Source organism: Rhynchophorus ferrugineus, unplaced genomic scaffold (genome assembly GCF_030347505.1).
Source record: "Rhynchophorus ferrugineus isolate W39M unplaced genomic scaffold, kcgeb_rfMv2 rfM4, whole genome shotgun sequence".
In the NCBI taxonomy this organism is placed as follows: domain Eukaryota; kingdom Metazoa; phylum Arthropoda; class Insecta; order Coleoptera; family Curculionidae; genus Rhynchophorus; species Rhynchophorus ferrugineus.
This window is the reverse complement of record NW_027472583.1, coordinates 37,452,552-37,477,876: the sequence shown is the minus strand read 5'-3', so window position 1 is coordinate 37,477,876 and position 25,325 is coordinate 37,452,552. Positions and strand designations below refer to the sequence as shown.

Below are 25,325 nucleotides of genomic sequence, written 5' to 3'. Positions count from 1 at the left end.
TTTTATTTAAAATAGTACATCTAATGCAAATATTATCGAAGGACTTAAAGGGAATTGTTAGAGTTGTTTTATTAAATATACATTGAACTATTTTCTAAACCACCTATGAGGTAGAGTTTAAGGCGCGTCTTTTTTATGTAGTGGTATCCCCTGGAAGCCTAATTTACCTAATTAAAAACAATATATCAAAGTAATGTATTTCACTTTAATTCCAGAGCATATTTATCTTTTTTCGTTTAGTTCTTATTTCCTTGGATGGTGTGTTTACATGTCAAGGCATCTTGATATCACTGAATTTTATATTCATTCTGCTACCACCTGTATACGCCATTCTTGATAAAACTAATCACTGAATTTTGCCTCATGTATTTAACATATCTACAAAACAGTTAGTATTCATTCTCTTCTCATACATTACAACTTAATGCTCATGTTTAATTCTGAACAATTACAATCATATATGTGCACACAAATCTATCACGCCCTACAACACCATGTTTACAGTAATAATCTATTAATTATGTGCATACCTTTAGTTGTTTCCACACTCATCATTCTGTCTCGGGAATTTCCAGCATTGCACATCATTATCAATTATCCTGAAAGTTTATTAGTCACTTTCACTATCCCAGTAACTGTCCAGGTAAATCACTGAACTGTTAATTTCCAATCTATCCAAAACATGTTCACGATTTCACCATTTATCATTTACTTCCTGTGTATATCTTATCGAGTTCATCAAAACCGAAAGTTTTACGGTCTACAATGCTTCCTTCCACATAATAAGACTTTGCTAATCTTTCTTGATTCTATTGTCGGCATCTTCTCCACTAGTGTACTATAATATGGTGAATTGTTCATAACAATAACTGATGGTTCCACCAAGTTCTTTAAAAGCTGATTTTTAAAGCACTGTAAAAACAAGTTATGGTTCATTTCTCCATGATAGTCACCCTTGGACTGGAAAATAATAATTCTGCACCAGCAATAAAAAGATTTCATTTATATTCCTGTTTCCAGCACGAAGTAAGTCTTCATGACATATAGTAATATCTGCAATGAATTATTAATAAATGTTATGACTGACATAACCTAATCGATAGCTGTTATTGCCTTTACGCTATCTCTATTGTCATCTTGCTATGACTGACCCAATGTACCATCCTGATATATCCACGTCTCATCTAAATATGCAAATTGATATAGTAACAATTCTCTCTGAAATAATTTTATTAAATTATGTTTCGATTGAAAAAACTGCTTACTGATTTTATACATTTCGTATATTTGAACTCTGGTACAGCTAACATCAAGCTGATCTTGATTCATCACCACTTTCGCATAAATATGCTTTCTTTTTGGAGAATATAAGGTTATATTGTTTTTTTTCTTTGTTATTTCAGACACCGTGATTGTTAATATTCAGTGCAGCTGCAACACACTAAAAAATGTTTTTAATAAAAACCTGGGCCATTTAAAATTTATTAAAACAAAGCCTTAAAACAACGTTTTCCAGTTTATAAGCTGTAATTGTAATATTTTGAATAATTTTGCGTACGTTTGACAACCGGACGATGTATTATTATATTAATATATTAATGTATTACTAGCTGACCAAACAGACGTCGCTAGCAAGATAACAATATTTTAATGTATTTCATAATGACCCCTTTTTATCAAATCATCACATAATAGCCATGATATTAACATAAGTTTGCATATTATATATGTTATCTTGGCAAATGTAATGTTCATATACTTTCCTCGTTACTTGCCATAGAATTTAGCCGGACTACAAATAGCATCAATTATATCCATATCCAGATATTCATTTGGAGGCATTTGTTAAATTCTATTAATGTTATCTTAAATAAAACTTTTAATTCTGAATACTTAATTAATGACATCTCACAATTTGAAATAATCGCACCGTTTTTTTTTTAAACAAGGGCCGAATCACTCTTGCTCGATAAAATATATACTATTTCCCTAAACATATATTTTCTTTTTTAATTTTAAGTAACCAGAAGAGTTGAAATTATATCAAAGAGAAAGCACCATATTTTTTAAGTTCTTTTTCTATTCCTAAAAATGCATCCTAAGAAAATTACTTGTTTTTCTTTAGTAAAATGTATCACCATTTATTTTTAATTCACATTTTTTTAAAAATTAAGTAATTCCATTCAATAATCTTCGAAGAAGGAAAACAATATGGAATACACAACACTAAGTATACTATGCAGATATTAGTAGGATACCATAAAAATAAACCGTTTTATTGCTGATATTTTTTTTCTTAGAAAGAGGAACTAATGGATTTTAAATGGTTTTACTACATCTTTCAACTAACAACCAATCCTGACTGGTTAAAAAAAATTTGGGGCGGGCTATGCAACCGTATTAGTACATAAACTAAAATTCTTTTAGTTTTCATTCAGGTCGTATTTCGACAGTTTTTAACAGTCTTATAAAACTATACAAAAAATATTAAAAATTTTATATTTATTAATTTATAATATATATTAACATATTAATATATATTTTATAATTATTAAAATGGTAAGTAGATATTTATAAACTGACACAGTTATAATAACTTCTATTAATATGACTTGTTTTTAGAGCGAGATGACTAAACTGGAAATGAAAAGTATTATTAGGAGTTTATTAATATCCTCAAATTTTGTACTGGGGGCAGATGATCTAGAACGCGACTTCAAGGAACTCGTAGGGTATGAATTACCTTATAATAAATTCAAATCAAAGTCAACAGAGGAATATCTAAGAACTATACCTGACGTTTGTCAAGTTCAAGGCACTGGTCCATCAGCGCTGGTATTTCCTAATATTGTACCAGAACTAGCTCAAAAAATAATACGGATACAAGAGTGTAATGAAATTAAAAAGAAAACTTATAATGGGTATGTATTTTCCGAGCATCCATTGTGATAAATTGGCCAATTTAGTTAGAAATTATTTGTATGATTTTTGTAATTAGAAATCATTTTAGAATCAACCTGTCAACTCTTCCAATACTAAACAAACCAATACTGAATCAAATATACCTAAGAATGTGCAGGACAATTTACATATTTTAATAAGTTACTTTAAAGAAGGTATATGTTGCAGTGACCTACCCCATTACTATAAGTAAGTATATAAAAAAATTTAAAATTATTTCTTAAAAACACAACACTATTTTCCTAGGCAAACGTTTAAAGAAAACCTACCCTTTAACGGCTATGGCTACAAAGAAGTAATAGATATGTGTAAGGACTTGACACATATATTCATCTATATACGATCTGGCATTGAAGGCTATCGCTTGTATGATATAAAAGATATACCGGAAAACCTTTCGGAAACCTATACTATTTCTAATTGGGGTTATGATGATGCAGACATGCTAGATGACTTTGAAAGCAATTGCGATCAGGAGAATGAAGCTGATGCTTTGCCAAATTTAGACTGGTCTACTCTTGAACCATTTATCCCTGATGACATTTGTCGATTTACGGAACTACCCAGACAGTCTCTGCCAATTTATACTGAAGAAGGAGATGAGATGGATATTGTCGTAGTCGAAATTTATGACCCATCGAAGTTTTGGGTGTCATTAGGTAGGAAAATTGTACATTGTTATTTACTGGTAAAATACATACTGTTTCATTATAATAACGTCAAACAATTCCGAATTAAATAACCTGACAGATAATATGAAGAATTTCTATAGGCGAAAGGAGGTACAAAAAGAGTATTCAGTACCCATTCCAGTTATTCAGGTAAGGTCCATTCCATGTTTGTATATTGTGTATATTATGATAATACTTTATAGGAAAGTCTTAATTGCGTGACGCTAATTTGTGGTGAATATCATAGAGCCAGAATACTAGAAGTAATTCTCAAATCTAATGAAGCTAGGGTAAGTGTATATGACACGCTTACTTCGATGGAACATTTTTTAAATGTATGAAAAGAACATTACTATTTTACGACTAATATTTTTTAGGTGTTTTGTATAGATTATGGTAGAATTTGTAAAGTTCACTTTAGTGGAATATACTTCTTAAAGACCGATTTTGCTGACTTACCTGCGCAGGCTATTAGATGCCAATTACATAACATAGCGCCAAAATTAAGAAGTAGGCAAAACCAAATTAACTCTTTAAAATATAAAACATAAAATTTGCGTCTATTTCAGATAGGATTTGGCCAAGATCAGCCTGTACTGCATTTAAAGAAATGGTCAACAGAAAAGACATTAAAATGAAAATTGTTTATGTCAACTGGGATGAAGAGTGTACAGGAGTGCTCCTAACGGACATCACTGATGTTGATAACACCTATAATGTCAACGAAGAGATGGTAAACAAAGGTTTTGGTTATTGGGAAAACCAGGTAATTGCTGAATATATTCATAACATAGTATAAACCAAAGCCACTTTGATCAAATGGAAGTTGAATGTGTTAAAACCGTATTGAATATATTAAATGTCTTGACCCGTTTTCAGTATTTCACTAGCAAATATAGATAGTAAGCGTTTATTTTAGCATGTTCAACTTACCAATCTAATATCATTTTATATTTGTTGTTAATTCAATTTATTTTTTTTTCAGTCAATATATCCGCCATTAAAACTAGGAGATAGTACAAGCAACGTAGAGAGATTGTATTTTTTCCCAATGTTCCTTGAACTGGAGTTAGGTTTTGCTCAAAGCGCCAGCGAAATGTATACGTTAGAAGAATTGGGAGTGCCTGTGCAATTTTGCTTACCACAATATTTTTCCACAAATAATGATGTAAGCAAATTCCCAGTTGGAGTACGCCGAACAATGTTTCATAGAGACCATAAGATATCAACAAAAATATTCACCGTTGACTATTACCGCTACAAAACACATGAATTTCGAGCTCCTCTGTGATTTTAATTTCTTCAGAGACCTAAAGCACGACCTTATTAAATTTAATCAATTTAATCAAGAAAGACCAGTAATATATGATATAGCTTTACCTGGCCAATTGTCGCGTCATTTAATTGATTGTGATAATAAGCTATAGTACACCGAAGATTAAGGAAGCATCAGTTTACTGCTAACTGGGGCATCAAGATTAAAAACTCACTGAACACGGGTAAGTTTTCTGCCAAGTAAAATCATTAATACCCGTCAATCATTTTAACATGAATCACACAGTATTTCTCCTTTAATTTTAATCTACGTAAAAGGCTTTACAATGCTGTCTGATCTGTCCTAATATGTAACCCAATCAATCGAAACATATCGGCTAAAATAATATCGATATATCAATATATTGGGCAAAAGAATGTCTGCCAAAATTATCGATATTTTTTAAAAAGCAGCAGCACAAAACCTGACAAACCTGCAGAACAATTCGAATCTTACAGGCCTATTTCGCTACTACCTGCAATATCAAAGCTATTTGAGAAACTGATATATAAACGTGTTAAACATTTGGTATCAATACCAGATTTATAGTTTGGTTTTCGAAATCACCATTTAGCAATCGATCAAGTGCACAGAGTAACTGCGGCTATTGAAAGAGCGTTTGAAGAAAAGAAATACTGCCCTGCAATATTCGTGGATGTCTCACAAGCTTTTGATCGTGTTTGCCATTTGGGATTAATTGGTAAGATGAGCAAATTGTTACCGCGTAACTATTGTCAATTGCTGGAGTCATATTTATTCGGAAGAAAATTTAGAGTATCGCACGGAATGGCGTTCTCCACATTTAAAAATATCTCGGCTGGAATTCTACAAGGTAGTGTCTTAGGACCTCTCCTGTATCTGCTCTACACTGCTAACATTCCAACAACAAAAGAAACACTTCGTGGAACCTTTGCTGATGACACAGTTATTATGGCAAAAGATATATCTCTGCCTAGGGCAATAGAAAAAGTGCAAGGGGCAGTCAACAAAATCTACAAATGGACGAAAGATTGGAAAATTCAACTTAATAGCTCCAAATCTGTCCACGTTAGTTTTGCATTAAGGCCAAATAATTAAAACTTAATTGTATCACTCAATGGATGCATGATTCCTCAAGCAGAATCAGCAAAATACCTTGGAACCCATCTTGACGATAGATTAAATTGGAAGCATCACAAAAAGCAAAACACATTAGAACCAAAATAAAACAACTATACTGGTTAGTCGGAAGATACTCTCAACTTGATCTAAAATCAAAGAGGTTCATATATAATACAATTATCTAAGCCAATTTGGACCTATAGGGTTGCACTAAAAATTCAAATCAGTTAGTAATACAGCGCTGTCAAAACAAGGTTCTTCTATTGATTACCAATACCTATCGGTATGTAACCAATTAAGAACTGCACGATGGCTTGGAAATCAAATGGAATTGTGAAGTTGTGCACGATTTCGCCTTGAGACACGAAAGAAGATTACTAAATCATACTAACGTGGAAGCAATATAACTGCTGGACAGCGCGCAGGATGTCAGGAGATTGAAACGAACAAAACCATAAGAACTTGTGTGAACATTTAGTGAGTACTATTAGTGTAAACTATAGCTAAACTATATAAGTTAATAATTAATAAATAATTACAATTTTATAATTGAGGAATGCATACTGATGTATTTTCTCGCACTCGTCTTGCTTGTTAATTAATCCAAGTACATAGGAAAGGTAGTAATAAATTAATTGTAAATTCAGATTGTACTAAGCGTATCTAATAAAGATGTTATAAAAAAATCAAGCCAAGTTTTTGATTCAACTGTATTTTTTCCCTTCAAGAAGCAATATTTTATCAACACGCGAAATTCCTTTTTGTCCATTTTTTCACAATAACAAAAGCTGCTTCACTCAAAATGTTATAATTCACAAACTATTTATCGCTTTCCAAAGAGAAATAGAAAATGTTCACTTCCAATATATATAGAATTTTATATTATATGTCGATTCTTACCCCGTTGTCTAATACACGGTCGCCGAAAACAATATCAAATTTCAAACAATATTGATATTTTTGGCTGATATTTATTTAACTGATATATTGATATATGGATATTTTGGTAAGCCGATATTTGGACATTTTCTCAAACATAATAAAAAATCATTTAATTATTTTTAACGAACCTCTTAAATTGGTACTTAATTTTAAAGATTTAGAATATTTTGGGTTTTAATTTTAAAGGTTTAGTATATTTATGTACCTAATTGCAAAAGTTTATTAAAAATATCAATATATATTGTCAATATAAAAAATGTCTCCATATTTTGATATATCGATATTTTTCTCGGTGGTCAACAAACTCTAGTTTAATGTCGAATATGCGCTAGGAAACTAGACTTCTTCGAGTGTGCGCAGTTTCGATATCAAGGCCACTGATATAAATGCTAGTCAGTCCGCATAACTCTCACAGAGAAATCACACGTTTGAGTTCAGGTTTAGGTTTTAGTGCATCGGTATAGGAGGTATGTGAAATATGGTATTTATTATTATTATTTTAATACAATTTATTAAATATATTTTCAATTCATTGAATATAATAATTTATTATTATAGATTCAATTCAATTAAGTTAGATATCATTAGAGATACTCCACATAAGTAAATATCCGTTTTAATTTTCTAATCTAATATGAAGATAAAATCATCGAGCATTGTTCAGGAATTAAAAAGAAAGTTAATGCCATGATTGATGATCCATGGCAATCAAGATAATAACAATCCTCTATGACGTCAATTATTTATCAATACTTTGTTGATATGCGTGCAAAAATTTCAGAGAGAAATTACGATACATTAAGTTTAATCAAGCATAGCTTCATTCTGAGGACTACGTACATTTACCTAGTGCTACCATTAGTAACGTAGATGGAACAACTAATATTGACATCGGTACCGCATATATTATTCCATTATCATATACTGGTTGTCATATACAATATTATATCAGCACACCATGAGTTTTGAGGATACATACGGTCGTCCAGATCTGTTCATTAGATTTCCGTGCAATCCAAACTGGGATGATCGTTGATAAACTTGATTACATATCAGTCGGTATGAACAATGACGTTTGAGTAGGACAACGTCTGCATATATATTAGCACGTAATTTGTCTTGTGTCAAAACAACATTTGTCTTTCATTAATATGATAAAATTTATTTTAAAAAATTCCACAATAAAAGTGAAAGTAGTGAACTATGTTGATCCATCACAAACGTCTTTGTTTTCCTTGAGCATCAAAGGAGAAGGGAAAATCACCCTATTTTCCAAACTGCACATTGTTTTACATTGTTTTAATTATTTAGACAAACTGTGAATCATTTGTATTAAATGTCCACCAAATATAAAAATATATCCATATATTAAAAAGAAATAAGTCAGCTTATCAATTATAGTTTTTAACTAAGAATTTAAAAGTATATAAAGGGTTTTGAAAAATTGAAACTAGGCGATGTTGAACGTGCATTTTAAATTTTATAGACTCAAAGAGACTCAATGTGATAATTCATGATGTTCAAAATATTTTGTTGAGAAATAACGCTTAATAACACGATTAACGTAGGCACTTTTTAGGCGTAGGTAAGTTTTGGTCATCAATCAATCGTCCATTCACAACCTGGGATCAGGAGGAGTTGTTTACTCGTACTTCACAACCAATAAGTTGCCGTTGGTGCTCCAGAACCTCGAATATTCTTCAATAAATATCGCCACAGTTGACGATCTATCGTAACTGTTCTGGCCTCGAACAATGAGTTATGATTCGAGTTTTTTTCGGAATTATTCCCAAAATTATGATTTCGCCACACGAGTATATGAGGAATTCGTTCATGTTTCATTCAACAGACATGTACAGGACATTGTAATTTGCCTCTCTAAATTTGGTCCTCATATTTTTGCTCATTATCGAATCTAAAACTAATGACGTCATTTCAGACGCAACTTTGAAAAGAAACATGTAGAATTTCCCATAATCATCGGATTTGAAAGAGCTTACAGTAATGCCCTATAGAGGGAATGACAAAATAAGTGTTCAAAAGGGGCAGCTTTTGGTTTTCCAAACAGAACATTCTTCCACACACCACAGATTCCAAGTACTAGAACTATCGCACTCTAGAGCAGGCACTAGGCTCTAATTATTGGTAAACTTTATGCTTCAGAAAACTGTGAAAACATATGATGCATATATTACTTACCGGCAGGGTATGACTGTGGTTCTGTTGATTAAGCAATGCTGAAGATCTGGATCTTCGTGGTGTTATACCAACGTTTTCACCTCGCATAATGGATTCCACAACTGGAAAAAAGTATTATAAGTGGTTGTCTTTTCTAATCTTCACTAATGAGGTTTTCTTAAATTATATTTTACTTACCTCCATCACCAATAAGTCGCATTTGCACAAGAGCAGGGTCTTCATTGTGTTCTTCTAAAACTGTATCGTCTGTAACTGTCAGGTCTTGAAAAAGAGGGTAGTTATTTATAAATAACTATGAGGCTTTGCAATTTTAGTTCCACTTTTTCATTCCAACTCTTTGATCTCATAAAAATTATTATCTTTGTATTAATTATACCTATTACCGTTAAACATTCGTAATTCCTTTTAAGTTTCACAAAAAGAGACTTTAAATCAGAATTCAAAAATAAGCAATAATAACGGTTTATGATTTCTTTGAGTAAATTGATATGAACATATGAAGAATTAAAATACTATAGATCATTCGTATCAAGTTTCTTTCCGTATTCCATTGGCATTGAAAATTACGTATGATAGGGAAATTGATAGGCGTTTTGCGGGGATGGCGATAGGCGAAGGTGTTTTGCAAGAAGAAATTATTTTAAGTGGGTGATTATTTATTTTATTATTTTACTATTATTTATTTTTATTATTTATTTCCGTTTTGATGTTATTCCGCGTGACTGACGACACTGCCTAAGGACTGTGAATTGAGTGGTATAATGAGTGAATGGTCTAGATAGGGGGCTCTGTTTTATAATAGATAAAAAGTAGCGTTGGAAACTACTGACTGAAAACGACTATAAACTGTTTAGTAATTCCCCACTTTTTATTTAACTGATTGACTGATTTGACTAGTTTTACAATCGACTGTTTCGGTCAACTACTTTCAGTCGCTATTTTCAATTTGACTGATTTGACCTAAGTTGATTTTCAGACCTACTAGTTTAATTCTAGTAATTTTTAACGTTCTGGCTTTGCCGTCTTAGCCGCGACCTTGAAAATAATGTACCGAATTTATGCCATAGATTGATATATAATATATATGGTTTTATGTATTATAACAACATATTGGGCATTAAAATAGCAGCATTTTGGTACTGTGTTTTTCAAGATTATTTACTGACGTAATAAAGTAAAAAGAACGACAATTCAATGGATAAATAGGAAAATAATTTTGACTGCATTTATGTTATCTTGGCAATTGATATCTTTTTTAATTGACTTTTTCAATTTTTTAAGTCTTTTTATGTTTGTTTAAATCTTTTGAATGTTAAAACTTCTTTTATCAACTCTATCTTCTTCAAAATTCAACGGATAATACTATTCTTAATAATAAATATTTTAGGAATATTTTTCCTTATTAACGACAAATAAAAAAAGGGTGCGATGTTTAAATAATTGATGAAGATTGATTGAGAAGATACGGTAGAAATATTTAGTGGTCTCTTTACTCCATTCATTTTTACAATCAAGCCAAATACATAACAAATACATTCCAAAGAAAGTTTGAAACGAAATATGTACATCTCTGTCTTACTTACGGCACGACTGAAAAAAAAGTACGCACCTGTTGGAATAAAATAGAAATAAAACAATTACTTCTATTATATTATCATTGCTACTTTACGAGTTTCAAAATACAACTAAATATATTAGGTACCATTATTCCATTCCTTTTTTCACATTGCCACTTTAAAAATTGTCAGTTTGCCAGTTTAAAATGGACTGATTTGTACAGCACACAGATTGAATTATCTCCGTCCTTTCCTCTCTCAAACTTGGTACGGGGAGGCATTCGTACACTTTCGTCTACAATCACAAATAAAAAAATAGTCGAAGTGTGCATTTGACTGAAATAATAATCACTATTTACTGGGTACTAAGCCTACCGACTGTCCAGTGACCCTCTTGTCTGACACTGGCATGACTGGAATCATTTTCCGTATTAGCTTTTACACTCTGACAATCACAAAAATTAAACAATCACAAACATAAATTTACGGCCATGCCCCAGCAGGATTCAAACCCGCGACTATTCTTTAATTTTAGGTCAAGTTTGGCGTATGTTGCTACTAATATCGTTACTATTGTTGCTTGACTTTGAGTCTAATCTGCTCTGCATTTTGTCTTATATGATACTTCCAATGTCACCTACCATTATGCACCTACCGAGATGCATACCGAGGTATTTAGCTGATTCTGCTTTAGGAATCGGGCACCCGCCAAGTGAGATAATTAGATTTTTGTCATTTCGCTGTAAAATAAACAAAATTAGTATGGACAGAGACCTGGTGTTATTAAGCTGTAGTTTCCAGTCTCTAGTCCTTTGTAGATCCTGTTAACTGTTAATGGTACTTTTTCTACAGGCTTAAGCAGAGATATATATTTTGTCGTGATAATGGCCGTATCGTTGGCAAATGATCCAACTGTTTATTTTGTTGTTGGGATATCAGTACTATAGAGCAGATATAGGAATAGTCCCAAGACAATCTAGTTTCAAGTGTTGAGAATGCCTCTTCGTGTGAGACTCTTTAAATTTTCTTTCGAAACATATGATTCCAACATATGACAGTAATAGCGTCAGCAATTTGCTCGTTTTGTAGATTAATACCAAATGTCATACCTGATGACACATTAACATGGCATTAAATAAAAGATTATTAACTTGATACAGTTTTCTGAGAGCTGTTTTGAGATACTTCCGGTAATTAAGTAAAAGCAAGGAGCTTTTTTAGCATTGAGAGCATTATCGTTTCTTTTACATCCTTAACAGTAAATATCTCATATGGCAGATTGTATATTTCTGCACTCCACTCTCGTATATTTTTATTATATTTATTGCTGCTATTTCTGCTGTACCTCTTTCAGTTGTGAGAGGTGAGAAGATGACCAACGGAAATAATCTGGATGCGAAATTCAAATATTCAGAAAAAAAAGAACACGAAAAGTATTCTTAAAGTATTCTGACCAAGACCAATTTAGTTTTTGATATGGACATATGGTATAAAGCATATAGAAGTAACAAAGTTTTTGCATTTCCGCAAAATTGCTATAAAAATATGACTGCGTTTGTTATATGTCTCTTACTTTTCAAGATAACCTAGTATAAGAGGAATTGCACACATTTAAATGTATACAAAAACAAAAAATAAAAAACTTGTGGCATTTTAATGACGTTTAATACTCTATTAAATATTTCGAATATCGAACTTCATAATTCGTTAAAGGAATTGAAAAATTAAAAAGTTGTTGCATACTATTAATACAAAAATATATTTGTTTCAGATTATATTACCATACCATGTCTCTCCGAGATATTAATACCTCCGAATTAGAAGAAATTTTGAAAATAATTAATAGCAAATACATATCAATCAATTCAAGTAAAAGAAGAGAAAATATTAAAAAATTGAATGTCATATTAAATGAGTTAACAGACATAATGAAGAGTCTCGATCCACTTTTTAAAAAATTGTACGAACGTAATTTTTTCGGCGGTAGTTATTATAATGGCTCGAAAGTAGAGAAGCCTGATGAATTTGATATCGATATAATATTGGTACTTCCGAAGCAGTGCGACACCTGCAGACGGAAAAACTGTGGTTGCGTTGAGATAACGTCTGACAAATCACATTCGGGATGGCTCAAGTTTAAAATTAAAGAAGGCTTTTGTAAGGAATTAGATAAATTTATTTTGAACGATTGTTTGCAGATAAACATTATTCTAGATTGGTGGAAAGGCTTAGTAACAAAGTCACTCAACAGAATTCGAGAAAATGATAATATAAGAATATCAGAATCTGGTCCAGCTCTAATTATTATTCTACCTCACAACGATATACATGTGGACCTAGTTCCCTCTTTTATGTTCAGTAATGCAGAATGGCCGAAGAAGTTTAGAAGCAACCCATTCGCTTCCAGCCCACTGCAGAAACTAACAACATTTCTATTAGTTCCTAAAGCTCCATGCTCCAATAGATATGATCTATGGAGGGCATCGTTTCAGGAACAGGAAAACGAACTCATTAAAGGAAAAGAAAAACTAAAACCTGCTCTAAAACTGTTAAAGAAAATGCGCTCTTCGATGAATCGAGTGCAAATCAGCAGTTACTATTTAAAAACAATTGTTCTGGAGAACGTAAATGATATAACAAGTAAGTCTACGCTCACACAAGCCTTCCTATTATACCTTGATAAATATCAAGACTGTCTATATAACAAAAAAATACCTTATTATTGGTATTCAGAAGCCAACTTGTTGAAAAATGTTGAACCTGATGTTATTGAACAGCATTATAACCAACTGTCAAAAAAGATTGATAAATTTAAGAGAGAATACGAATGTAATCCTCTTGTAATAGCAGAAATAATCTTGAATAAATCAGAATATAAAGATTTCGAAAAATACTATAAGGAATTAAGGTGTTCTAATCAATCAAATTACGATCATGTTCAAAATACACAATCGTTAAACACTAATGTGTCCGGTTATTCAGAATCACAGCAAGATGATAGCAGCCATATTGGGTTATGGATGGGTTTAGCAGCTTTGGGTATTGGTGTTATTGGAGGAATTGCATATGCAGCTGCTACTAGGCGTCCAAGACGTAAATAAAGAATTTAAAGACTATAATGTATAACATACTGTTTTCAATATATAAACATTTGTCTCCCGCATTTTTCTTACCTATATTATCACCTATATTTTGAGACACTTTATATTGAACTGTAGCGACCTTGAGGCATGTCCAATTTTACATCGTGGAATAACGCTCTACAAAATACCCAGAAAGATCATCCCAGATGTTGAATACGGACGGGGTGCCAGCAGCGCCAACTAGAACCCGATAGCGAATAGCTGGCGGCAACCCCGACACGTTTATCTGGGATGGTATTGAATGGTATTTCGATTCATTCAGTGCTCAACCATCGTTTGGTTTAGACGTGCCATCATCGACTGCCCAAGCCTCGTCTCCAGGTAACACCGCTGCCATCCGTTTTATCTAATTGTATTTTTCACATTTTTTTATATAGACTATAAATAACGGTCACATATTGTAAACACCACTGTTCCATTTCGTTTTACCTCCATTCACCGAGCCACATCATTTACCCTAAAGTGGTGACCCCGATCTGTAATCTGTCGCAAAATTGGGTTTGGACTCGTGAATGGAGGTTACGTGCAACATGGTGTATTTTACGTGGCCGTTATATATTTTGTTTCAAAATTTTCAATATTTTTAATTCGATTCATTTTCGATTTTATCTTCAATATTCCTTTTCAAATTCCTTCTATATTACATTCATTCAAACATTTGTTCCTCATTAAATTTTATTTTACAATGAAGCTTAAATTTCATTTCATTATTTCCAATTCATTTTTTTAAAATTTTTTGTCAAAATTTTCTTTCACAATCTTTTATACTCATAAATATTTTTACATCACTGCTTAATCATCAACGTCTCGGCTAAACAATTCTTTCGGCGCTATGTTTAAATCATAATGTCTTCCTTCGCTCGCCGTCTCCATCATAATGGCAGATATTTTGATTTGAAAGGCTTTGGGCATCTTCGGTCAGATACCGTCATTATTTGTTTTTTTTTTGAATTACCGTAACGTATGTGACTATGGATTAGTCACAGAGCAGCTCCAGAAGCTAGGTACCAATTGCGGTCACCGTAGACTCGTCATGTCTTCGCCGAGGTACCAGAACTGCTAACGTCTCGTCGTCGAAGAAAATAAGCTACTACGTCGTCGAACAATCGATCCTCCCACAGCGTCGATTAAGGGAGCCCCGTCCGAAAAACAGCTTGTTCTCGACGTCGTCGATGGACCACATTCAAGTGCCAAAGCGACGATGAAGCAACGGTATCTGTAGGACCGGAAGATATCAACAGCCGTACCAGATCGCAACCGTACCAACCACAACCGTTTCGATTTATCATATTTTTCAAATCCCTTTTCATGCAACACATTTTGTTTGGTATATAATTTTTTTTTGTATTTGATATTTTTTCATACATTTTTGTTGGTTGGAGTAATTGTATGTAAAATTCTGGCAGGGGAGTATTGTAACGACCTTGAGGCATGTCGAATGTTACATCGTGGAATAACGGTCTACAAAATACCCAGAAATATAATACCAGATGTTGAACCCGAACGGGGTGTCAGCAGCGCCAACTAGAACCCGACAACCAATAGCTGGCGGCAACCCCGAGACGTTTATCTGCGATGTTATTGAAGGGTATTTCGATTTATTCAGTGTCCAACCATCGTTTGGTTTAGACGTGCCACCATCGACTACCCAAGCCTCGTCTCCAGGTAACACCGCTGCCATCCGTTTTATCTAATTATATTTTCCACATTTTTTATATAGCCGATAAATAACGGTCACATAATGTAAACACCACGGTTTTATTTCGTTTTATCTCCATTTACCGAGCCAAATCATTTACCCTAAAGAGCCAATTACAATTTTTTCTCCTTTATTAGGATATTGGTATTAGTCATTGATAACTAACCAACAACTTATTTTATGACAACATACTTATTCCTTACTAGGGATATCCGCCGCTCGATAAATCGATCTTTAAAAAAGAGATTCTATATAATGTTGGGTATATATACAATTAGGTGGTTGCGTCTATATGCAACGTCCTCATGTATATATATGGTTGCATAAGTCAATATTAAAGCAATTTCCAGGATGAAGATCCCGCCATCTTGATTCATTCTGTGTTGGGGCTTTGACCAACATGCTTGTAAAAATAAATAGAGAGCGACTCAGTTGAATCCAGTGTTTTAATTGCCCAGCACCTTCACCAAATCGATGATACAAAATCGGTTCTATCAATATGTTAGGTTAATTATGTTAGGACCATCGCCCATATATCACATACTGTTGACATCGCACTTTTGGCTGCGTGTGAAATTTGTAAAAGAAATAGATTAGTTCGAACTGATTATATTGTCTCGTAGCGGTGTTAGCCACCCAAAAAATATCGATATATCGATATTTAAAAAAATAAAAATAGTGAAATAATAATTAAATAGGTTTAGTAAAAATGGTTTTAATTTATTGTGAAAAAATATCGATATGTCGGCCAAAAATATGGATATATCTTCTGCATCCCTACCGTTTCGCACGCGACACATACCTTTTATAAGAAATACTTTTATTTCTTGGTAATTTAAATACGAATATTCAGCAAAACATTATATTGGTCACTATCTTGATAAAATACTATACAAGGTATTACAACGGTGACTACAATAACATTCGGTTATCAATTACGTCAACAACATACTCTTCCAGAGACTCTTAGAAATTGTCATTTCTAGTCAAGGCGTCGGAATTTTATATCCAAAACTGTACATCTCAGCATTCCCTTCGCCCGGCCCCGATACCACGCCAGCCCCGGTTAGCGAATGAGTAATCAGGTGCCCTTTACATAATTCCTTAACAATGCCGTTCTATATTTTCTTACATTTTGTCTCTTATTCAATTTTTAGTAAATTAAAATTTTAAACTGTAAGAAGTCTGTTTTTTAATCATACCCATCGCAAAACTTATATCGGCGAACAACAAAATTGGTACTTATTTTTATCGATATCGATATCTCTTCAGTTAAACATCACTTTTTCGCAAAATCCACACAAATTAAATATGCTTCATTGTGCCACATAAAATTGATTACTGACACCAGAATCGGAGGGTTTTGATTAAAGAAAATGCCCTCCTCAATGAATCCAGTACAAATAGAGAGTTAATATTTAGAGTTATGTTTGTTTCAGATTATATCACCATGTCACTACAGGACTTTTATACCCCCGAATTAGAGGAAATGTTGAACATAATTAATAGAAAATACATATCAATCGATACAAGAGAGAGAACTGAAAATACTTCCAAATAAGCATATTAAATCTGTTAATAAACACAATGAAGAGTCTCGATCCCCTTTTTAAAAAATTATATGAACTTATTTTTTTTTTGGTGTTATTTACTATAAAGGGTTGAAACTAGAAAAGTCTGATGAATTTGATATCAATCTAGTCTTGGTACTTCCGAAGCAGTGTGACACCTGCAGACGAAAAAACTGTATCTGCGTTGAGATAGCCTCTGATGAATCACATACGGGATGGCTCAAGTTTAAAATTAAAGAAGGCTTTTGTAAGGAATTAGATAAATTTATTTTGAACGATTGTTTGCAGATGAACCAGATTCTATATTGGTTGAAAAGCTTAGTAACAAAGTCACTCAATAGAATTCAAGAAAATGATAATATAACAATGTCAGAATCTAGTCCAGCTCTAATTCTTATTCTACGCCACAACATTATTCATATGGACCTAGTTTCCTCTTTTAAGTTCGGTAATGCAGAATGGCCGAAGAAGTTTAGAAGCAACTCATTCGCTTCCAGCCCGCTCCAGAAACTAACGGAATTTCTATTAGTCCCAAAGGCACCATGAATATGATATGTGGAGGGTGTCGTTTCAGGAACAGGAAAACGAACTTATTAAAGGGAAAGAGAAACTAAAACTTACTTTAAAGCTGTTAAAGAAAGTGAGAGTGCAAATAAAATATAAAAATCCTGTGGGACTGGACTCATTACTGTCGGCGGGCCAATAAGTGGGTTCGTGTCCTGAATGATTATTACAATTTTTAATATTAATTGCTGTGAGTAATTACTTTCCTTTTGCGCATGTTATTAACCATGAACCCCAAGCTGTATGTTTACCTAATTGGACCTAACTTTGAAAATAAATCTCTGTATTGTTGCTGTGCTATTTTGTCTCTTGGTAGGCCGTATAGAATATTCCTTCTTTTTTAATTTCGCCTTGTTGATAATATTTTATTTTATAATTTCGCTGTTTCGAATCGAACACGTTCACTAGGGTGTAGTAACAGTAACGTCAATATCATTATTTGACAGAACTTTGAACTATATTTGGTTAGTAGCTACTAATTTTAACTGTGTTCTGGATATATTAAAAATATTAATAGGACTTACTCTGATCGGAGAGGCATTTTATCTTTCTGTTTATTTTTTTATTTTTCATAAAGCGTTTCTTTGATGTTTTCTTACTATCGGTTATGCCCTCTTCTTATCTTATCCTCTTATCTCACTCTCTCCATTTTGGGTGTTCGTTCTTTTTGTTCTAGTTTGTCCTCGTCGTATATAGTTTACTCCTTTTCTTGGTATCTCCTCGATGCTGGTTAGTCAGTTCAAAAAGTTTTTACTTTAACTAATCTGATAATTGATTTAACTTTAACCGATTTTGTTTCTTTTAACTCATTGTTTTGTTCCACAAATGTAAACGGATCGATTTTGTATGATATTTTTAATGCGTTTTCACAAAGGTTCTTATTTTCACTGTCCGATTATCATAAAGGCGAAACATAGAACGTTCCTTGTTTCGCAGTGTCACGGTAACCCCTACTGAACTCTTTGAAACCGTTAACTAAAAGTTGACCGTATCGCTTATCTTCTCCGGAGCAATTTGTTTTAAATAGTAACTGCTTAGTTCGCCGTCCGATTATTATAAGGAAAAAACTTGAAACGTTCAATTTCGGTTGAACCACCGCAAACGTAACCCGTACTAAACTCTTTAAGACCCTTTACTAAAAGTTGACCGTAATAAAATACACATATATATATGTAAAACTGGTAGAGAGTTGATTTCGAGAAGGGGAAAACACGTCTTGACTCTATAAAGGTTGAGACCGAACTAAATTTTAGTAAAGTATTACTGTATATATAGTGCCATCGATAAAATGTAATGTATCACAAGCTGCTAACTTTGAGCTAAACTATTAATAAAAATGTCTAACGATGCCAATTAAACAAATTAAATGACCTGCCTTATACCATTTCAGTTATGCTGCGTACAGAGCGGGCCAACAAAAGCCAAAGAATGGTTTTGTAGATATGTTTCTAGTTCTGTTTGGACGGTTTGACGACAACCAACGAAGGTTTGTTGGCATTCGCTTGCAATACGTATAGTGTCGGTAACATCAAAAGAAATGAATAGAATCGACGAATGCGGTGTGGACGGTAGGTATATTCAGTATAATCTCCGCCACCGTTTAAAAATACGGTTTCACGCCCAACGAACGTTTGCTCCTAAGAACAAATGCAATATGTACGTTTCATGTAAGGCCAACGGTATCCATCGCCGAATCTCATTCGTTGGCTTTCGTTGGCCCGGTCTGTAGGCAGCATTAGAAGCGCTGAAAAGGACGTACTGTTACGCCTTGAATGGGAAGTTCTACATCATTATGATTACCTCTTGTTGAGATCGATGCGGAATCGCCGAACTAACTAATATCATCAACGCCATTTTGAGGCTGCAACACTTTCCATCCACATGGAAATATGCATTCATTGCAGTTATCCCCAAAAAAAGTCATCACCTTCTGACTACAGAACTATCAGCCTACTAAGTTCCATTTACAAGCTTGCTGAAAGAGCAATTCTTTATGCTCTTAATGATTTTACGAAGACAAACAATATCACAATATCATTCCAGATGAGCAAGATGTGAAAGACTTGAAGAGGTCTTCTTGAACCTAACTAAAACCTTTGACAAGGTTTGGCACGAACGCTTAGTGGCGAAATGCATCCGATTAGGTTTACCCGATGACCTACAGCTCTTATCAAATCATTTCTATCTAGACGATTCTTCCAGGTTAAGATTAAAGTTATTCAAGGCTCCCCCCTGGTACCCGCTTTATTTAATATTTTTCTTTCAGATATCTCTAGGAGACAAAAAGTTGAGCTTTTTATGCAGGCAACACGGCTTACTTTGCTCGTTCAATAGTAGCACCGCACATCCAAAGCAGACTCCAAAAACAACTCCATGGGATGGTCTAGTGGTTATATTTTTGGAGGTTGCAGGTCAACCCATAGAAAATAGAGACCATGTTCTTCCACAAGAAGCGTTTTGCTCCGAGTATTTCGCGTCTTAAAATCGAGAACGCCAAAATCCCATGGCTAAAAGAAGCCATCTATCTCAATGTTGTCTTTGATCGCAAATTTAGGTGGAATTCCCAGATTCAAAGGTGCCTCCATAAAGGTCAAGGTATTGTTAATTTGCTTATCAATGGAGCCAGCAGGCTTCCTCTCTCAATAAAATTTGTTCTGTACAAGATGCTGGTTTATTCAGTCATTCTATAAGGCTCCATTGTCTATCTAAAATAGGTCTCAATTAGGCAGGTGCAACGTCTTCAAGTCTTTAAAAAAAGTCCTTAGGAGAATAATTAATGCCTCCTGGTTCGTCATGACAATCAAAGTCATAGAGAAACGGACGTCCCCCAAGTTCACGATTTTATATTCTCTATCCGATTATTTTATCTGCTCGAGATATTTTTCAACTTTTCGACTCTCGGACAATAAATATATTACCGAGCTGGCCTGTATGTTAGACTAATAACTCCGTCGGCTCTTCGAGCTCTTATTATCTCACAGCCGACACTACCCCGTCATGCTCTAACTCTAAATTGTCTCAACCTTCTCCGGCGGGTAATTAACTAATGTACCACAAGCTGCTTGGTATGATAACGACGCCATATCCTTGTCTGGGCTTTTTGCCTCTTAACGGTGTTACCTGCTATGGGCACCCTCCTTACTAACAGTAAGAATTATCAGTTAGTGTCATTGGATCAGTTGATGATGGGATTTAGTGGGTAGCCCAGAGGCAGTCTCCACATAACCAGTCCAACTCATTTATTCCTGCGAGTCTTCCTGACCAGGTATCCGCAACAGGATTCCCATTCCCGGTTTCAGGCCAAAAAAAAAACGATGCGGCATCATTCATTCGACACGACATCACATTGTCGCAAAAAGCGGAAAACTCATAGAAAATATAAAAATAGAAAATATATTAATTAATAGCTATCGTACCAATTTAGTCCAATAAATGCCTTTTGAAAGTGAAAAAATAATCAAATAAAGAATCATAATAAAATTAAAATATGCTTACAGACTAATATGGCATGATTTATATTATCTGTGATTTGTGTTATAAATAAACACATAATATATTATACAAATTGTATTCGTCTTTCTAAGCATAATTTTTATTTTTCTAGATTATTACGATTACAAGAGACCGGTGTTATTAACAGGGAACAAATATTGTTCTTTTTTCCAAAACCGATACCCGATTATACGAAGCCAATATTCTTCAGCATGGACATCTCTGATACAAAATTTATTTTTTCTGTGTTAATTATAGGATTCTTATTGTGTCTCGCAATTTTTTTCATAGAAATAGTTACTTTCAAAGTAAACAATTATAGAGTTGATGTGAATGCATGAATTATGTTAATTATATTAGGCTGTCAATTATCACTCGAATCAATTAATTGTCTATAACATAATATTTTAATGTATTTTAAAGTATATTCGTTATTTAAAAAATTATGGAGTAATTACCATGTTATTTTATTTGGTTTTTAACATTTATAAATAGTCGTCTAATAAAAAAGATAGTTGAACAAGTATTTTATTTGAAAATAGTTTAGAATATTTTACGAATTTCGTGCAAAATAAAAATAGAAATATTTTTCAAATATTTTATTTTCAAATAGCGAGGATAATAAGTGAGCAAAATGAATATTAAGAGACTTAATAACAGAGTTTTGTCATATTTACGAATGGAAATCGACCAAGTTTTTTTACAAACCAAGTAATGTTTTATAAAACTTTTTTTCTCAGAATGACGGTTTCTTGAAAATTTAATATATCTTCTATGTATTAATCGGCTTGGCGAAAATGTTCCCTCCTTTATTGAAGAAAACGGACCTGGGGGCAAAAATCAAACATTTCGGAATGAAATTACGAGAAATTAATTTAAAATTAAGCAGTGCTATTTAAGATTTTGTGTTACTTTGTTTATTCCTCTATTCTTGGAATTATTAAAGAGTTATGGTAATTATAGTATAGTTATGGTGCCCCCTTTATCGGACGGTATATACAGTTGTGAAAGAAAAACCCGACATATATGAAAATTTTATCTCAACATAGACTAACAAAATTCGAAAATAATAAGAATTGTGTGCTTTCTTCGATAACAAGACATTTAGATTTTCCATATCAGCTTTTGATTAAATTTGCTGTCTGGTGAAGAAAAGGGAGAATTGTTCTAGATTGATGACCATTATTAATTCATACGGTTCTGGAGACATAGTATATAATTGTATTAGAGGTAATTCTAAAGTTTGTTAAGATTTTTCTGTAAATTGTAGTGGTTGACTTCTGATTAATTTCAGCTTTCATTAGTAAATTGATTTCTTAACAAAGCATAATTATCCGTGAAAACACTGTGAAAGAGAGAAATTCAGCGAGGAATATTTACAAGTCATCAGTGTAACAATTGAATAAGTGCACGGGCAATTAACAATGACTGCTATCTGTTGTCCACCTAAACACAACAACAAGACAGAACAATATCACGATTTTTTTATCACGCTGGGTAATTCATTGCCGGAGGGGACTACAATGCAAAATATGTAACATGGGGTTCTGGATTAATAATAGCAAAAGGCAGAGAATTAGTCAAAGCAATGAAGGCACATAACTTAGAGCATATATCTACTGGTGAGTCGTCAGATAGAGACAAAATTCCCGATACCATATACTTTTTGTTACAAAAAATATTGACACCAAAACCTGTAAAGCTGCAAGCAAAACTATACAAGAGGCTGCATGGTACGCAACACCTAATAGCGCGACATATCAAAAGTTTAATTATATTTCGTCTATAATTAAACAAAAAATTGCCGAAAAGGCAAAATTGCGAAAAACCTGGCAACAAATCAGAACAGAAGAAAAAAAGACAAAATTCAATAAGACCGCCAATGAGCTGAAAGAGCTAATGAATAAGGAAAATCAAGGAATTAAAAACTATTTATAAAACTTACTGCCAACCGATGCTACTGAATATTATCTCTGGAAAGTAACAAAAAAAATTTAAAAGCCTCAACAACATAACCCACCTATTAAAATTGACAACAATACCTGGGCTAGGAATGATAAAGAAAAAACGTAGTATTAGTCTTCAATCCGTACCCGTCTGAAATATCCGCAACAGAAGCTGAAACAGAAGAACAGTTTCAAATGGATCTGCCACATGAGAAATTTACTGTTAAGGAAGTAAAACAAACAATACATAAAGAAATCAATTCTAAAATAGCTCCTTATTTTGATCTAATAACTGCAAGAATATTAAAAGAGCTGTCAGCAAAGTGCATCAATAATAACATTTATATTTAGTGTCATGCTTAGATTTAATTACTTCTTGAAGCTTCTTGAAGACCGGAAATACGCATTTCACTCCTTCTGCCCTCCTTCTGAAAGGGCAATACGAGTCATCATCCGCAACATCCCAACGATTGTAACGGTTGACGAAGCCAAAGAACACCTTATTTCGCTAGGTTTCCACCCAAAATCTCTTCAAAGGTGGAAACTTAAATCAGGCGAAGGCCTTCCCATAATCCAGGTCGTTGTTCCTAACGAAGAAAGGAACATCATTAATCTCACCAAAATAGGCCTGTCAATCATGAAAGTCGAACTCCAGCGAGGCAACGGCCAGCCTGTGCAGTGCTACAACTGCCAGCTGTTTGGCCATTCCAGCTCTCGCTGTAGAGCGCCTCCCCGGTGTGTCAAATGCGCCGGACACCATGAAACCCGTTTGTGCACCAAGGTACGCGATGAGCCACCTAAATGCAGCAATTGTGGAGACCCACACACAGCCAATTACACAGGCTGTAGCTGTCGACCTGCTCCCAGGAATCTTAGACCAACCCAATCCAGATAAGCCTCCGGCAACACAAACTCTGCGTGGACCAACCAGGGAGGCAGGAGGTTAGCTCAAAAGCTGGCCTCCTCCAACCAGGCGGCTCCCGCCAATATCCCAGCCCCTGCCCCAATGCAACCTTCTGCACTGCCAGCGGGTCTTCCAACTACCTTCACACTGCAGCAGATGCTCAGCATCCTGCAGTTCATTCAATCCCAACAATTATTTCCCAATGTAGCCGCCTAAGCGGCAACCCCCCTTTCCCATCTAGCTTTCAGCAGTTGTCTACTCGTCAAAATGGCTGCTTCCAAAGTTCTCAAAATCATGTCGTGGAATGCCAACAGCTTACGCGATAAAAAAGTGGAGCTGGAACTAGTTCTTTCGTCTTCAGACATCGATATAGCACTTATCCAGGAGACTCTCCTAAAACCCTCTCATCGTTTTTCCCTTCTAAACTACACGGTTTACAGGAATGACCGTATCCCAACTCGCGGTGGCGGAACTGCTATACTAGTCAAAAAAGGAATTAAACACAACCTTCTGCCTTCAATTGTATCGTCACCAAATATCGAGTCCACCTCTATCCAGGTGGAAACTCAGGATCGTCCAATCGCGATCACCTCTCTGTACAGGAAATGCTCCACACATGACTCGTCTGCCTTCAAAACGCTCTTTGACGGCCCAACCTCAAAAATAATCGGTGGAGACTTCAACGCTCACCATCCCATGTGGGATTGCGAGCGCGCAAATCGAGCAGGCAACGACATCGCAGCACTGAGTGCAAACTTAGGGCTTGGTCTCGCCCTGCCGGATGAGCCTACCCATCACCCCGCTATTGGACAACGGGGCACTCCACCCATTCTAGATTTTTTCATTCTCCAGAACATCAATCGTCCTTGTGATGTACAAGTTCTCGACGAGTTACATTCGGACCATCGTCCGATTATATTAACTCTCGGGGATTGTTGTGCAATCGAAATTCCTCGCTTCAAGGCCAGAAAGAAAACCGACTGGAAGAGATATCAGGAAATTCTCTTGGAATCCGGTCCAATCCCGAAGATTGATCGACCTGACCAACTCGAGCGTGCCGTGTCGAAGCTAACACGAGACATCCAGTCCACCTATCACAATTCATCATTCGAAGTTCCATCTTATTCAAACTCTCAAAGTGAGCCAGTTCCTGAAGGCATCAAGTCACAGATCAGACTCAAAAATCGTCTCTATCGTAGAGCTCGTGCCACCCTCAACTCGGCAGACAAAAGGGAGGCCAACAGAGTAAAACGAGAAGTGA

General features: G+C 34.3%; 2 protein-coding genes and 1 pseudogene across 5 annotated transcripts in view; 2 read left to right on the top strand and 1 right to left on the bottom strand.

Moving 5' to 3' along the window:
* Nucleotides 1–18,424, bottom strand: part of LOC143195034 (esterase FE4-like) — a 37,786-nt pseudogene extending 19,362 nt beyond the window's left edge. The window contains exons 1-3 of the transcript XR_013005449.1: nucleotides 18,247–18,424; nucleotides 9,367–9,450; nucleotides 9,190–9,290 (exon numbers count right to left, since the gene is read on the bottom strand). The product of XR_013005449.1 is annotated as an esterase FE4-like (transcript). The remainder of the gene's footprint in view (nucleotides 1–9,189; nucleotides 9,291–9,366; nucleotides 9,451–18,246) is intronic.
* On the top strand, nucleotides 2,706–5,059 carry LOC143195723 (tudor domain-containing protein 5-like). The gene is made up of 8 exons (XM_076403156.1): nucleotides 2,706–2,921; nucleotides 3,011–3,150; nucleotides 3,208–3,782; nucleotides 3,836–3,922; nucleotides 4,010–4,142; nucleotides 4,202–4,398; nucleotides 4,618–4,758; nucleotides 4,817–5,059. The coding sequence occupies exons 3-8, from the start codon at nucleotides 3,717–3,719 to the stop codon at nucleotides 5,057–5,059; spliced, it is 867 nt and encodes a 288-aa protein (XP_076259271.1). The 5' UTR covers nucleotides 2,706–2,921; nucleotides 3,011–3,150; nucleotides 3,208–3,716.
* LOC143195042 (cyclic GMP-AMP synthase-like receptor) lies at nucleotides 7,322–13,908 on the top strand. 3 transcript variants are annotated; one of them, XM_076401892.1, is made up of 3 exons: nucleotides 7,322–7,457; nucleotides 12,517–12,902; nucleotides 12,960–13,908. In XM_076401892.1, exons 2-3 carry the CDS (start codon nucleotides 12,533–12,535, stop codon nucleotides 13,844–13,846), a joined length of 1,257 nt encoding a protein of 418 aa, XP_076258007.1. In that variant the 5' UTR covers nucleotides 7,322–7,457; nucleotides 12,517–12,532; the 3' UTR covers nucleotides 13,847–13,908. The 3 variants fall into 3 exon arrangements, with proteins under 3 accessions (XP_076258007.1, XP_076258004.1, XP_076258005.1); XM_076401889.1 differs by having other exon boundaries at nucleotides 12,517–13,908; XM_076401890.1 differs by having other exon boundaries at nucleotides 7,440–7,471; nucleotides 12,517–13,908.
* Nucleotides 18,425–25,325: the final 6,901 nt, after the last annotated feature.